This window comes from Lygodium microphyllum, chromosome 19, assembly GCF_053477565.2.
Source record: "Lygodium microphyllum isolate KBCC chromosome 19, Lygodium_microphyllum_v1.1.10, whole genome shotgun sequence".
In the NCBI taxonomy this organism is placed as follows: Eukaryota; Viridiplantae; Streptophyta; class Polypodiopsida; order Schizaeales; family Lygodiaceae; genus Lygodium; species Lygodium microphyllum.
The window spans coordinates 13,774,188-13,792,035 of record NC_141153.1 but is presented as its reverse complement, the minus strand read 5'-3'; the positions used below and the strand labels follow the sequence as shown (position 1 = coordinate 13,792,035).

General features: G+C 39.7%; 1 protein-coding gene across 1 annotated transcript; it reads left to right on the top strand.

Annotated features, from left to right (window-relative positions):
- Positions 1 to 2,929: 2,929 nt before the first annotated feature.
- LOC148019581 (UDP-glycosyltransferase 85A3-like) lies at positions 2,930 to 17,003 on the top strand. The gene is made up of 6 exons (XM_087700811.1): positions 2,930 to 2,937; positions 9,298 to 9,430; positions 9,579 to 9,963; positions 10,707 to 11,584; positions 15,680 to 15,770; positions 16,528 to 17,003. The coding sequence occupies exons 1-6, from the start codon at positions 2,930 to 2,932 to the stop codon at positions 17,001 to 17,003; spliced, it is 1,971 nt and encodes a 656-aa protein (XP_087556937.1).
- The last annotated feature ends 845 nt before the right edge of the window (positions 17,004 to 17,848 follow it).

The window sequence follows — 17,848 nt, the reverse complement described above, 5'->3', positions numbered from 1 at the left end:
CTTGGTTGGGTTGCGAATAAGGCATGTCCATTGCCTTGACTGACCAACTAATGCTTGAGTTAGGGATTAAGATACCCTAAGGTAAAACCCAAGGGAAAAGGGCAAGTCAAAAATAAGTTAACTTACTAAGACCATTTGCTTGTGTAATCTTGTTTGAAATTATTGGGATCTCGCCAAGTCGCGAAAAGACCCAAGATCGGATGCTGGAAGCATCCGAGAAAAAAGGAGTCACACCTTAGTAGTCAGTCGTGCAAACGACCTCCGAAATATTCGTCCTTGTACTTAGGTATATTATTTGATCTCTTTGCTCAAGGAACTAATTCAAGGAAAACACTTAATGCTTCAGGTTGAAAGCCTGGAGGGAGAGGCAGGAATAGTTACCTCCGACTGTCTGTCTGGCCCTATCCAAGGGGGTTGTTAGCCATGCCAAGTATATGGACCTAACCCGCCGCGAGAGGTCTCTCCGTGGGTGTTGCTTGGAGTGGGAGGATGCTTGGGTGCCAAGGGAGGCTCTGGTTGTAAATCCCTTGCCTCCGAATCCGGCACAAGAGGCCGACGTGACTCGAGATGGGATCTCGAGGCCCATGTACTAGTCAATAGGCAAAACTTGGAACAGCAATGCCTCCGAATCCGGCACAAGAGGCCGACGTGACTCGAGATGGGATCTCGAGGCCCATGTACTAGTCAATAGGCAAAACTTGGAACAGCAATCCTGTAGATCGCTGGGATAGTCTTCGGGCGTGATATTGGATGTACTCCAGGATTTTTATAAATAAAGAGCAAATATTAGAGAAAAAGGAATTTACTTGATATTGTTTTTGTGTCAGTGCCTAAGTTGCATGAAGGAACCCGTTGATTAATTAAGGAAGCTGCTTTTGCATGTCAAAACATAATGTGGTAGGTAATTAGATAACTAAAGCAAATTGAGGAAAGTGCGGTGGATGTGACTTAGGTCCATCCTATGGAAGGGTGGTCCCAGTTAGTTGGGAACTTTTCTCAAATGATGAGATAATAAGACCATGAAGACTAGTGTTAGTAGATGTAAAATTCTTGGTTTATTCTGTTTTAGGGGAAAGGAATGGGACTATGCCATATGGTAGAGAGGTTGAGCTTTGCATCCCTCTCGTTTCCCATTCTCCATGAAACAAGTGCAGCATGAAACCGCTTCGACTCTGTTGTTCCTACGAAAGGAGATACAACTAGAGCTCGACGCTAGCTTCTTCCTAGAGACCTGGTTGATAGGAAAGGAACCCTGATCTCAAGTCGATCCCAAGTGGGGACGGCTGGACACTTCTGCTCGGGGCAGACTCGGGAAGACCTAGATTGCAAACCCTGTGTCGTTCCTTGCGACGAGTGCCAGGCGGAGCCTTCTAGACCCTCCTCCCGATGGGCTGCTAAGATGTGTCCCACAAGCAGACAACCGGACATGTTATAGAGACATTGTCCAAATTTGGGCCAAAAAATTCACCAGGGACAATTTCATGGCTAGAATCGAGCAACTATGGCCAAGGGAAAAGTAGCTAGAGTAACCCTCAAGGGGATGGAAGAAGGTGAAGACCCTACCTTCTTGGAGGCATACATGGAGAAAGAAATAGTACATGGTGCCCTCAATAAGAAGGGGAAAAATCACCAATACTCAGTGATTCAGATGCCATTTTCTTACAAAGGTAAAGCCTTTAAGATTTTGATTAACTGTGGAAGAATCCACTCATTTATCTCAAATGAAATGTGCAAAAAAATTAGAGATAGATACTGCACCTGTATCAAAGTCATTCGTAGAATTAGCAAATGGAAAAGAGGTAATTTCTGCTCAACACACTAGCAAAGTGGAGTTTAACTTAGGAGGTGATCTTTCCAACATGGGATTCAGAGTCATGAACTTAGGTAGCTTATGAGTATTTGCTAGGAATGTATTGGTTTATTCCCAATGATACTCATACTCATTGTAGGGGAGGCCAAATCACATTCCAAAACTAAAAGGGAGAGCTAGTAACCACTCATAAATAAATTGAAAATCCTAGGATCCAATTGGAAAAAGATTCTTGAATTGTGAAAGGGCTAAGAAAAGGACTCCACGTTTATTCAATCAAACTTAATAAGAAGATAGAGCAAGGAAAAGAAGCTAAGGAAGAGCCATCATGGTTAAAAGAATGTGCAAATGTATTCCCAGAACAATTGACTAAACATCCACCACAAATAGAAGTTGATAATGAAATCAAGTTAATATCAAGAGTTGCTCCAATAGCAAAGAGACCCTACCAAACGTCTACTCCAAAAGCCATTGAGCTAAAAGAGCAACTCAAGTAACTCTTGGATCAATGATACATTAGACTAAGTAACTCACCATGGGGAGCCCCAGTGTTGTTCCAAAAGAAGAAGGATGGAACACTCCACCTTTGCATCGATTACCGTGGGATTGAACAAGGTGATAATCAAGAATAGGTATTCGATTCTAAGGATAGATGAACTACTTGACTGTCTTTAGAGGGAAAAGTTCATCTAAAAAATTATTCTAAGATCAGGCTATTACTAGATAAGGATCAAAGAAGAAGACATTCCAAAGATTACGTTCAACATAAGACACGACAGTTACAAATTTGTTGTGATGTCTTTTGGATTGACCATGCTCCTACAAATCACCCGCTAGACCAAATGTGGAGAAACGAGAAGTAGAAGATATCAACGTAGCTCATCACATCAAATTGAAGAAAAGGGGATGGCAAAAATGAAAGGTAGAGCCCAACTGGAAGCACATAAGTGGAGGCAAGAGCAAAGCAAGAGCTATGGTAGATGGAGCAAGAGAGCAAGAGAGAGAGTGGCACAATATGTGGAAACTCCAATAGTCATAATGTGTGATGGCCTTCCGTTATTCAATAATAACTGAAACAATAAAAAATAGAGTAACAGTAATGGGCATCCACCACTTGCAATGTACAGGTATGTGGTCATATTGTATGCAGCAAATACATGGTAGCATAGGCACATGCACCTTTACCCCCAACAACCTCCCAATTAAAGAAGAATGTGCCTTGAGTGAAGAGAGAACAAGAAAAGGGACAAAGTAGAAATGTACATAAAGTATAATAAGATGAGGAATAGATGTCATCTTATCCTATGCACATCATCTTTCCAAAAAAACAAAAAATTTTGTTGAGAGACTTTTATAAGCAAATCTGGGAGATTCTTGTCATCAGTTGAGATCTTGACAAGCTCAACAGACTTGTTCTCTGTCACCTCCCTAATGAAGTGATAGCACACCTCAATGTGCTTTCTTAATGTATTGTCTTTGCATGGAAGACCGGATTCTTGGCCAAATTGAATAGCACTCATAGAATTTGAATGTAGTGTAGGAGCAATAGTAATACCAAGATTTACCACCACTAGATGGTCCACCCAACCATAGGGCCTCCTTGGAAGCCTCAACAGTTACAATATACTCTGCCTCAATATTAGATATGGCCATGTATTTTTACATCATGGACATCCAAGAAACAACACCTCTAGCAAAAGTGAAGATATACCTAGAGGTGGACTTTCTACTATTTGCATGTCAGCCCTACATAGTTAGAGTTAGTGTAATCCACGAATGTAGTATCCTAGCTACCATAGCAAATGTATATATTTGCAATGCCTTTCAAGTATGTTATGATACCCTTCACGACATTCCAATGTCACCATCTAGGTGTAGCCATAAAGCATGATGAACTATCCTTCATATGGCAAGGTAAAGGATAGCCAATAGGCTTAACATCTTGCATATGGAATCACTCAAATACATTTTGTGTGTATGCCTACTATGACAAGTAAAGGAGACCCCTAGAGTGATCGCGTGTGATGCACATACCAAGAATATGTGAGGCCTATGCCATGTCCTTAATCTCAAAGCTCTTCTTGATCTAAGTCTTCAAAGCATCCAAATCATCACGATCTCTTCTAGTAATCAACATATCATTGATATAAAGTATCAAGATACCATCATGAGCCTTCTTTATGCATAAATATCAATCCATATCATTATGAGTGTATCCCTACAAATGCATGAAAGCATCAATCTTACAGTACCATTCCATGGGTGTTTGCTTAAGGTCATAAAGGATCTTTCTCAACTTTCACACTAGGTGTTCCCTACCCTTTTCCATAAAGCCCTTGGATTGTGGTGTACAAATATCCTCATACAAGTCCCCATGTGTAGAAAATCCCTTTTCACATCCATTTGATAAAAGTGCAGATCTAACTACACAACCAAGGCCAAAACCAATTGTAGGGTAGTCATCTTGACTATAGGAGAAAAGACTTCATCAAAGTCAACATCATGCTTCTACTTAAAACCCTTAGCAATCAATTTGGCCTATACTGGCTTGGGCCATCTAGGGGTGCTCTTTGATTGGTACATCCACTTGCATGGATTTAAATACATGTTTTTGAGTGGGCAAAGGAACCAAATCTCATATATATTTTTCTATAGTGAATCAAACTCAAACTACATGGCCCTCTCCCAAGAGTGATTATCACCTCTATGTATGACCTCCTCAAGTAAGGGGGTTACCAAAATTTGTCACTATAACATAGTCCATGGAGGGCACAAATTGATTAGGAGGATGTTAGTATCTAATAGTCTATTTTATAACAAGCTTTGGGGCATGTACATCCTATCCAACATCATGATCATGGGCCACCAAAAATCAGCATGCATTGTCTAGTTGGCTGTATGATTATAGGAGGCTCCTCCTGAAAGATCACATTGAGTATCTTAACTATATACTTAGGCTACTTATGCATCTTCTTGTCATAAAAAACAATATCATGGCTATTTAATAACCTTCCTAGCATGCGAATCCCAAAGGCAATAGCCCATCTCTTTGCATCCCCATAGCTAAAAAATATACATTTCACTTACTTAGGATCCAATGTATTACATTGTCCTTGGGTACATGGCAAAAATCCTCACATCCAAAGACTCTAATATATGCATATGAGAGAGGTTTTTTAGACCATACCTCATATGTAACCTGACAACCAATACCAATGCATGGGGATCTATTTATCAAATATGTAGTTGTAGTAACTACCTCTGTCCAAAAATACTGCGATAAGCCTACCTAACTAAGTATATTGTGGACTCTTTCTTGAATAGTCCTAGTCATATGATCTACAATACTGTTATAGGGTGGGGTGTATGAGGTGAACAAGTAACACTTAATACTCGTTTCGTCACAAATTGCTCAAATACTTTAGAAACATATTTACCTCCATTGTCAGATCTTAGGCATTTTTGTTTATACCCCAGATTAGTTCTCAACAAGAGCAGGCCAATGTTGAAAGGTAGATAAGCCTTTGATTTTGTGTGATAGGATATGCTCAATTCTTATGCAAATAATCATCAATGAATGCGAAAAAGTACTTTTCACCACCCAATGAGTGACAGGGCATGGGACCACATACATTAGGATGCATAAGAGTAGAGGCTCACCCATGTATGTAATGCCAAGCTTCTTATGTGAGAATTGTGAATATGCCTACCATAAAGACAATGGTCACAAGAATCAAACTATTTGTAATGATGATGAAGATACTACAAACAAATAAGCATTTCCATTCCCTTCAAGGATATGTATCCAAGGCAACGATGCCATAAAGACACATGTGGTATGTCAACCATGGCTAGAACATGGTAAAGAAACCCAAATACAAATAAAGGATAAAGGTTGCTAGCCTTGGCACCTGGAGCAAAGACAAGATTCCCATAGGTAACCTTCCATGTAGAATCCCCAAAGGATACATAATAGCCTGCATCATTCAACTATCCAACATATAGAAGGATTTTGGTCAAAGCCGCTATATGATGCACATTATGCAAATAAAAGAGCTACCCAAGGGAAACTATAGCCTTACATCCCCAATTCTAATGATGTATGATGCCACACAAGTCATTTCCTAGTCGCATAGAACATATTGTGATAGAACTCAAACCAGTCCCTATATAGGGTAATGTTGGGGGTAAAGGTGCCTCCACCTAGCCGCCCGTGTATTACTACACTGACAATCACCACCACTACACACTACAGGTGGCGGGCGCCCGTCTCACTGTCACTTTATTCTTTATTCTTTTAGTGACAGTTTGAATAAAGGAAGGCTCGGTCACACATTGTGACTGTTGGAGTTTCCATTTCTTGTCTCTCTCTTTCTTGCTCTTGCTCTCCCGCCATAGCTCTCGCGTGCAAGCTTCGATCCTTCTCACCTTTCAACTGGTATCAGAGCTCAGCTTCCCAACTCTTGAGCTTGGCTCGTGGCATTCTCAGCTTCCTATTGACTCCCCACTCGCATTAGGTATCCTTCCCGATAGCCATAGCTCATTCTCTTGAGCTCCCGTCACTCCTCGGATTCTCGAGCTTCTTCTCGGCCTATTGAGGCACCATCAAGGCATTGACATTGAGGTATTGCTTCATTATTTTAGAGTTTTATTTCAGTCCACAGGTCTAGGAAAACAAGGCAGCCACAATTGAAGCTTCCAATCTTCATATCTCCTTGCCACTGGTCGTGGGCTGCTAGAGGCTTGTTCCAAGGCCTCTTTGGCTCATGATTGAGTCCTCCAACCTCTCCAAATCTGCCACATGGACTAGCAAGAGCAATAGCAACATCACGCAAATTTGTGCCTGATTCTGGGCAGATCTCATTCAGCCACTTTAGCTCCAGCTCCAGCTTGGCATTAAGCACTTGTTCGGGCTCGTTGAAACTACAACTACATTGCCAATGATGTAGGAGGAACATGAACATATTTTAGTTCTACCTGTGTAGTCCTAAATGAGATTAAATAGAATCTGTCATAATCTTCAGCTTAAAATACTGGACTAGTGCCATCATTTTTGGAAAACTATGGAGGGTACAAGAGAAAGCTATTCATACTAGCAATGCATGCAAGAAGAAGAAGATAAGATTTGCATTAGTTGGTGCCTTTTTAAATATGCAAAGGTGTACTACAATGCAATTGGCCTCTTTTGGTGCCAACTCATCCATCCTTATCCTTCCACATATCTATCCATTCTCTTAGACCTAGTTTGCATCAAATATACTAACAAACCCCCCCTTGATGTGTGGTTGGTCATTACCAATCGCCGTTGTCATCAAGGACGTGATTACAAAATAAAAATTTCCCATGAGTCCCCTACCATACTCATAAGTATGTGGTGTGACTAAAACAAGATATAAGCAAATGACATTAGATTGAATAGGAGGTTTGTCCCCTTGGCTAGATCATTGGTGCCAACTATGGATTTTACAGCTGTGGGATTTAAAATAGATGTCCATTTGATGGAGACACATCATGAGATTCATTTGATTTGGGTGCATCATGATTTTGGAGTGGCTTGTTTGCATAGTTTGCTTGATTAAAATAGCACTCTCTTTCGAAATGACCAAAGCGTTTGCAAATTGTACAATGTTGTTTCTCTTTGTTTTTGCAATTCTTTTATTCACAATTAGTTAATCCACAATGATTGCATTTAAGCTTTGAATTTCTTGTAGTGATGAAGACATTGTCATGAGTAGTAGTTGAAGCACTCCCAATAGATTTAATTTGGTGGATAATCACCTAAGGGTCAAGGAGGTAGTTAATGAATATGGACTAAACTAATACTTGTGAGCCCTAGGGGATGGCATTGACCATAGACCCTATACCGAATCCCGAAAATCCTATAGATAATCCACTTGATTTGTAGGTCTTACTGTTCACAGTCCATGATTGGGGACTCATCAAACATCTCTCCTCCTTACATAAAAGATTGTTTAGGATGTAATGGGCATATAAAAGAAACCCGAACCATACAACAAGGGGTATGATTCCATACTCAGTGAGTCTTAGAGTGAAGCTCCTATTTTTATCAAGATGGAGTACTACTAACAGATGAAAAAAACAATGAAGAGATCCAAATAAAGATACAGATATTCCATTTTATGTTCTAAGAAGCATAACATATGATGCTCACATGACAAGGATCAGTAAGTATCTAATGGTCCAATATAAAAAATGAGTAACGACTAGACGAAAACAATCAATATGGGATATTTGGGGATACTCCTCCATGATATGTTTGAACAATCAACCAAATATTGAAAGCATGAGTGACGTTAATATAGGCTCTTAAAATTGCAACAAGGTCAATTCTACTGCAATTTTAAGTTTTTTCTAAAAAGTAATGACCTTAGTGCTTTTCATAATTTGATCCATTAAGCTTCATTGTTGCTACTATACATACAAATGTAATATTGATGTTTTGTTTAAAACCCTATTATGATGGCATCTATTTGTCTTTGTTTGCGTGACTCATTGAGAATCTTCCATATTGATTTAGAATGTACTATATTAGTATTGTGATGTTATGGGGAAAGATCCTCTCATGTAATATATGCATGTACAATGATACAACTTGACATTAAAGTTTGGCCGATGAGGTTTGTAAATGGAAACTTAATTTAGTCCAATCTATTAAGGGTTATGGGTCACCATCACTAGCATTTCATTGAATGATAGTTATCGACTTGATGATAAGCTTCTGTTTTTTGTTAGGCGCTATAGGGTAAGCATCCTATTAATTAGGAAGCCCCTTGAAGGAGATTGCTGCAAACACTAGTAGAAGATCATTTCTTCTCCAAAATTGTATCACTTTTGAAAGTAGCTAACCATTGTGGCTGCATCATGCTAGATTGTGATTGGCTTATCAAATAATTAGCTTCTCCCTAAAGTTGATTTCCTTTTGTCACATTGGAATTCCTTTACCATAGTGCATGTTTGGATAGCTCATCACTTTTGAAAATTTGCTTTGAAGAAATGAAGAGAACTATTACCGAGAATAGGCAAAAATCCTTTGTTTCATCGTTCTTTGCCTATGGGAACCCCCAAAAAGGTTACTATGCTTCTATTAGTGTGTTTGTAACCTGTGGTTTACAACGCATAGATAGCGAGTTACTAGACTTTCATTTATTCACAAATACTACAAATATTTACATGAGATCAGCACATGTGTGTGGGTTTGATTTTCCATGGACACATAGTGGGGAATCCAAACTAAGGTCGATTAATCCCAATTAGATACCACGTTGAATATATTACAAGCTGGTGAAGTATGGAAACTTCGTTGGTTCCTAAGAAACGCCAATTCATTGGACGTAGATATTTGTCCCCTTTTGACAGGAATATAATCTAGATTCTAAAGATCCTTTAAGTACCCTTTATTAAAAGCTTGCAGCCTGGAGGGGTTAGTGTAGGGTAGTAATAATCTATGAATTAGTGTGGGAGGGCAGATTTGGCGTACACAGAGAGAGAGAGAGAGAGGCACTTCCTTACGAGGGGCATATCCAGCCTCTGATGGAGCTGGCGAAGCGGCTGGCAGCAGAGGGGGCCATCGTCTCCTTCGTTAACGCGCACCATCAGCACATCAAAATCCCTGCAACCCGTCAACCACGGTACCATGGATGTGTCTCGGCAGAAAAGTGGGCAAGCGCCGGATGGATCCATGGCGAGGCAGGTGCATGGGGATCAGCGTGCAGACAATGGTGATAATAATGAGGAGGATGAGCGTGACGAAGCCATGGAGCATGGCCATGACGAGGCCATGAAGCATGGCCATGATGCTGACGATGCGGGGGTCATGTCCATCCATGACGTGGATGAGGGAGGGCCGGGCAGTATACGGCTGGTGAGCGTGGAGTGCCCAATCCCGGACCCGCGCGTGGCCAGCGGCATGATGGAGTTCGTGGAACCGGTGCTGAGGATGCAGCCCCTTCTGGAGGACCTGCTGGGCAGCCTCTCCCCGCCGCCCACCTGCTTGCTGGCTGACCTCCGCCTCTCCTTCGCCCACGACCTGGCCCAAAAGTTGGGCATCCCCAGGGTCGCCTTCTGGTCCCAGTCCGCCGCCAGCTTTGCTTGCACCCTCCTCGTCAGCAAGGGCTTGTGTTGCCCGCCTCCTGGTGAGATATACTCTCTCTCTCTCTCTCTCTCTCTCTCTCGACACTCACATCTTGCCTCTTGCACTGTTCCAACTTCCAACTTCCTAGCGCACACCATTCTTCTTCTCCCAGGTGCTTCAGTTTGAATCCATCCCAATTCAGAACTTGGAATGTGGGAATCGCGATATGCCCCGCCCTACCCCCAATCTCCGAGCCCTCTTCCCACCTCTCTTTCTTCTCTCTCTCCCTCCATGGCCCTAGCCTGCCTCGCAACTACGTCAAATTTGGCACAATATTATATTATATTGATATAACAATTATACACACATAGATTTTATTATACCTAGGCACCCGCAAATATAGATGTATTCATGTATATATATGCATATCTCCTAATGTCATTGGAAAACTTAGCCCATAGATATTCTTATATGATTTACAAAACTATATCCTAAGTTGCAAGTAATTAAGACTTTTCCAACTAGTGGCTTATAATGTATCTAATAACGTATTAACAATTCAGCCTTTGCAATACTCCTTCTAGATGATTTTACCAAAATGAATATAAATTCATTTGAATAATAGAGGTACTATTCATATTCACTGAGTATACTCAAGCACATTCAACTTTACTCATTTTACACAAAGTAATCAAGTACATTTAGATGAAACACTAGAGCAATTATTTTGTTTTACGGGTTCTAACTAAAGCTAGCAACATGATCTAAATATGTTTTTGATCTCATACAAACTATTGTTTGTAGAAGGTAACAACAATGTGGTGGATGGGATTCCAGGTGTGCCACCATTGAGACGTGTTGATATGGGGCCTTTTCTGACATTAAATCCTTTAGACCCTTGCTTTGACTTTATCATTAAACCATTTCAACAATTAGAAACGACAACAACAATTGTGCTCAACACCTGTGATGAGTTGGAGATGGATACCATACTTAGCATACAAAAGAAAAATGCAAACTATGATTTACCCATTGTGTTGACAGTTGGGCCTTTATTACCCAAGCCGTTCCTTCATTGTGGAGATGTCCCACTTCCTACCCTTCAACAAAGCCCTCCTTTATGGAGAGCCCCTGATGATCATGAATGTTTGGAGTGGCTAAGAAAATGGAATGCATCAAGTGTTCTCTACATCTCATTTGGCACACTCCACCCACAATCAACAATTCAACTTCAAGAGTTAGCATCTGCACTAGAGGCCATGCAACAACCCTTTTTGTGGGTCATTCGCCTAGATGCCCTACCTCTCCAACATGCTAGCTCTACTACTTTCCTTGGCCCCACCTTCCACAAGCATGCTGCAAATTGGGGCAAGATTGTCCCTTGGGCACCCCAAATCCATGTTCTAAGCCACCCCTCTGTGGGTGGCTTCCTCACTCATTGTGGTTGGAATTCCACTCTTGAGAGCATGTCCTGTGGAGTGCCTATACTTGGATGGCCCCTTTATGCTGATCAAATGCTCAACGCAAGGTGTGCCTCAGATAAGTGGAAGTTTGGCCTCACATTGCACCTCGATGAGCAAAAGCTTGCGTCCACGTTGGAAATTCAAACCAAGGTTAAGGAACTCATGAATGGGTCCCTACGATTGAGCATCAAAGCCAACTCCATTAGATGGAGAGACATTGTTAGGAAGGCTCACTTAGGCTCCTCAAGCTTACACATGAACAAGCTCCTTAGCCTTATAGGAATCCCAAAAAGAAACCAACATATCAAAAACATTGCCAATCATGAAGAACATGTAAAAAGTCAAACATGTCACCAACTTTACTCTCCTTTTGTATTGCATCAATGAAATTCTAAGCTTACAAATTTGACCACATAAGATTATGTATACTTATTAAATGTATGAAAAGGAGCGTTTTGAATGTACTAACACAATTCTCATATGGTGATGATGGGATCACATCAAGTTGTGAATATGTGGCAACTGTAATGTAAGTTATTATGAAATATAACAGAGTTCTTATGTTACTAATTCTCTTAGTTTTTACTTGTAAAATTGCAAGCCAAATTGTAAGGTCATAACTAGATTTGATAACATTGAGTACTATTTTATGTGCACGTAACACATGGGGATGTCTTCAAGGAAGGCCCCTCCTCAAATATAGTTAAGTATATTATGTGGATTCAATGGAAAGGAAATTTTGAAATCCATTCTACACTTTTTTTACTATGAAGGATACCATGAAAGGGGGATATCCAAGGTTTAAAAAGGGTCCAAGTTATTAATGACAAATTCACTATTAAAGGGTTTTTAAATGGGCATCAAACACAAATGATGTTGAGGGTTTAGTGTAGTGAATCCCTCAAGGGGCCCATGCATATGCCACACACACACACACACACACACACACACACACACACACACACACACACACACACACACACACACACACACACACACACACACACACACACACACACACACACACACACACACACACACACACACACACACACACACACACACACACACACACACACACACACACACACACACACACACACACACACACACACACACACACACACACACACACACACACACACACACACACACACACACACACACACACACACACACACACACACACACACACACACACACACACACACACACACACACACACACACACACACACACACACACACACACACACACACACACACACACACACACACACACACACACACACACACACACACACACACACACACACACACACACACACACACACACACACACACACACACACACACACACACACACACACACACACACACACACACACACACACACACACACACACACACACACACACACACACACACACACACACACACACACACACACACACACACACACACACACACACACACACACACACACACACACACACACACAAAACTAATGTGGTAGATAATTAAAAAACTAAGCAAACCCCATCATAAATGAAAAATAGGAGAGTGAATCCCCAATGGGTCAATGGGATAGTCTCAGTTAGCTAAGAGGTTTCCAACAATAATATGTTCGACTAGGAACTTCCAGGAAGAGTCAAATGTTAAATGTCTTAGAGTTTTCAAGGGGGGGGGGGGGGGGGGGGGATCATCCTATAGGAGCCACTATATAACGTGCATTCAAAAGTTACTTTAAAAACTCATTTGTAAAATTTTTGCATCATTTTATAAAACCCTTATGTGAATTTCAGAGGTAGTTATATCCCTTTTGTAAACCTAAAATTCAAAGAGAAGGTGCATTTCATGTCCCCTTCTGTACAATTCAAATTAAAACATGGTCAATCAAATTTTAGAGTGGCAAAGTGTGCTTAGATTTTGCATTGATCCGTCATAAGTTGGAGACATGGAATGCTTGCCGTCCCCTTGTAGTTTCATCCTACTTGGATATTTGCTCTTCTACCAAAATGGAGTTTTCCCTCCCTAGGTGGATCTTGAGGCATCTCTCAATGCTACCACAAAAGCTGCTTCTACTATACGGCAACTCAAGGCAAGGAGCTACTTAGATAAAGGGAAGCCAAGTTGATGTTGAGCTAATTGCTTCAGGTGTGGCTAGAAGTTGGAACTTGAGAGGAGGTGGTTGAGGTGGCCTCCTCTTCTCTCAAAGCTTTTGAGTCCTATTGTGTATGATTAGGTTTTTCCTTTACTCCTCTTGCATATGTAGTAATCTTATGGCACAATTAGTTTGCTCCTTCTTTTAAACCAATTCATGTTTATACTTCTAGATCAATTTTATATCCTTCATCTTCTTCAATACAATATCTATCATTAATTTCCTATCTAGCAACGCTATTTTAGCAAGCAATTTATGAGTATTTAATGGAAACTAGTTTGTCCAAAGTTGTCAGAGTCTATAGCTAAATTACAACAAAAGGCATTCATAGCAGTGGCCTAACAGAGCCCAATAGGTGAATAGAATTGAAACACAATACAACCAACAAGTAAGATTGATAGCAATTTTGAAAGTACAACAAGCATACATGAAATAACAACATCATATCTAGAGTAGTAAATCTGAGAAGCAACAAGAGTAATAATATTTTGTTTCTTGGCAATAACTATAGACCTAGAATAGTGGGTAGTAGTATTCATAGCAAAGTTATGAATGAATGAATGAATTTGATCCTAGTGTCTTCATAAAAGTTGTAGATTGGAACCTAGAATATGTTTTTGATTCAAAAAACTTAGTGATTCGAGTTATGGATCAAAAGTTATGAGCAGTTTTCTACAGGGTGGTCATAATGGATAGTTTTCAGAGCAAAAAGAGACTAATACTAATGGATACAAGGTATTGATGAGGATATCCATATTATGTTTTTGATCGTCACGATTGATTTGAAGGTATGGATGAGTCCTTCGCAATGTTGTAAAGAGGAAAAACATCATGCTTTCAATCATTTATGAAGCTTTAAGCTTTTACCTTAGAGACTGATCATATACTTTTGAGAAGGCAAATTTGAGAATTGCAGGGAACATCTATAAATAGGGACAAAGATCATCTATGTAAGGTATGGGCCATTAATTTCATGAGTTATTATAGAGATATTGTAGGTATGCATTGATTTGCCACAATCTTAGGTACCTTATGCTAGGCAAGGGTTGCTCAGGATATGTGTCTTGAGTTGAGAGATCATCTTGACTTTACCTACAACAATAGTTGTAAAGAGAAAGAGCAGAGATCTTGGGCAGCTTTGGGGTCTTGTTTAATAGGTTTTGCATGTATCTTGGTCGCTACTTGCAAGAGACCAATATTTTTGTATCGAAAAGAGAGAGCAATATTTTTGTATGTATCTTGTCTCTACTTGCGAAGCAATATTTTTGTATAAAAAAGAGAGAGTTTTGGGACTTCTTTTTCATTGTATTGAGTGTACAATATGGTATTTGCTTGGGATTATTGAGATCATTTTATCTAAAGATTATTGTATCTATAGTGAGGTCTAGGCTTTGGCTTAAATAGTATATTGTACTTGCCATAGATTTTCATTGAATAGAAAGGGTTCACTTTAGTCTTTCTCCCTTATCTCCTATCTTGTCGATTTATTTGATCCCATGTAGATTGTGGATAAACATTGCCTCCCCCCAATATCTTCCGTAAACTCAATGTGAAATGCCATAGCTAGATTGTGAGATGGGAGACCATAGTGACCATGAAGTAGATAATATTTTACATAGAGATGAAGATCATTCGAATGTCTTCAATAGAGTCTATGGTGTAGAGATTGGAGAAAATCATGAGATCCATGACTTCATATAGAGACATGAGCTAATAAAGTGTGAGGAGGCTATGTCTAGGGCCTTATAGGATATTATTTTCAAAATGAAGGGTTTGATGACAATAACGTCTCAAGGTTTCTGTGAGAGTATCAAAAGAAATTGGAGTTTGCATATGTCCTAATGACTAAGGTGTCTAGATATTTCAAAAAAGTAGTGTCTTATGAGCTATAAATGTGTATCTAGACTCTATACAAGAAATATGGTTTGACATGGGCTCGTTTCAAGAAGGCCCTAAAAGATGAGTTTTTTCTTAAGCATGTGAACCGAGTAACCAAGCGCTCTTTCCTAGAATGGGTCATGAAATCTAGCAAGGGTTGTAGAGGGACTTCAAGCAGAAATATGAGCAATTGAGCAATGTTGAGCAACTTTTTCTTCTTCTCGATAATGTTCTTTTTTTCCTTAGGCTACAGATCCTCCATTGTAAATGCAGCTTGAGGTGCTTCTTGAAGATAATTCAATCGAGAATGGACTGAAAGTAGATTGGAAATATGTGGGTGATGCAGTATTTAAATTAAGACATCGTAAGCAAATGACGAAATCATGCACTATCACAACTTCATCACAGCATGAGCCTTTGCCTAGGCCATAGCCTTCAAATTTTGTTCCAATATCAAGCAAGGAGGATGCCATAGATGAGTTGGTGAAGAATATGAGAGATTTTTAGATTAAAGTGCCTAAGATTGATGATCTTGGATGAGCTGGTTCTTCACAAGCTCCACCTAAGCACGAGTGCAAAGATTTTGAGTCATTTAGAGATGCTAAGAGAAAGAATTCAATCTTTTGGGATCAAGATGGAAAGAACTATGTGATCGAGATAGGTATGTCTATAGCTCCAAATTTTGGTAAAGATGGAATAAAGAAGATACTTGAGGATATGCATGCACTATTAGCTTTTATCATTAGGGACACTTTGACTTATGCGTTAGAGTTTGAGAAGTCAAAGGGAAAGAAGATTGCAGAGAAAAAGTGAAAGAGAGACAAAGACGATATAGGTACTTTGGAGAAATCAACTAGAGGAGATGAACAATCTCCTCCTATTGCTAGACTTAGCTTTGAGTAGATGATGAGATACATGCAAAAGAAAAGAGTGATTCAAGATAACACAAACATTACATATTTAGAAAATCTTGAGATATTATAGATATGCTGAAATTTTAAATATAGGATGATACCAATTGACAAAAAAAGTTGGATGCCGATTTATTTTAGCAAATAGAGTAGAGGATTGATGTATTTTAGCCAAGAGAACGAGTGGTTTGTGTATTTCAACCCCAACAGAGTTGCAAATGATTGATGTATTTCAACCAAAAGAGTTTGACGCAGACATATTTCGACGGAATGCATTAATGGTAATTATAGATGTTCTATTAGCACATGGAGCACATGACATGCATGATGCAAAAGAAGTTGATGATGTAGAGGAAACTATGGAAGAGCATGCATATAATATAGAGATTCAAGATGAAAAAGAGCCGGAAGATGATGCAAAGTTTGTGGATGTGGATGCTACAAAGTTTGATAATGCAGATATGCAGATTGAAGATGTAGATGCTATAGAGTCCGAAGGAATAAATGATATTGAGAAAGAGAATGTGGACAATGTTGAGGGTAAACCAACAATAGAAGATACAAGAAAGACATTGATGCATGTTACACATGATACTATCGTTCGAGATGCAAAGAAAGATGACTTAAGTAGATTAAGTGGGTTAATGATGTGGATCTTTCAACTTGGCATATTCCATGTGATATAAAAATTGGTTAAAGGCAAAGGGGATGTCTTGCATGTACATATGCCTTATTGGTCGATTATCTCGAGAGGGCGATATGGCTATAGGAAAGTGTATTGGACAAAAAAGGTTGAATTGAAGATGTCTAAAAAAGTTTTAACTGGGAGAGGATTAATGGTGACCAATGCATACAAAATGGGCTTGGATACCTTGGGAAGGCTCCTAAAAGGTTGTGTTGATATCCAAGTTCGTATGCATGAGATACAAAGTGGGGAAGGTTAATATCTGGTCAAGATTGCATGCTGTAATGAATAGTTGCAAGTTGCGCAAAAAATTTTAGGGGCTAAAATCTTCGAAATTTGATGCAAATCTCCTAAACAAAGTTGTACATCGCGAATGGGGCTACATTTTTGCTTTTTAAAGCTTGGTAATCCAAGTTATGGTTGGAAAGATACGAACAATTTTCTGCAAGGTGGCCATGTAGGATAATTTTCTCAACAAGATAAGACCGAATCTAATAGATGTAAATTATTGCATGTGACATATGCTTTGATAGATATGTTGGAAACCAAGGATAGGGAAGAGGATAAAATGTGCGAGAGAAGAGACGGATCAAAATATGCGAGGCCAAGATCTCGAACATGGATTCAACTTTGTGCAGACACGAGCCATGTCTTGCCTCTTTTTTGGTGGCCTAGCATACAACACTCATGAGGAGTCACTCTGCAAGGCCTTCTAGGTACATAACAAGGTTATCGACTGCCATGTCACCATGGATTGCGAGATGAATAGGTCAAAGGGCTTCGACTTTGTCACCTTCCTTGAGGATACTTAAGCAAATGTCGCATGGCAAAAAGTGAATAATCAAT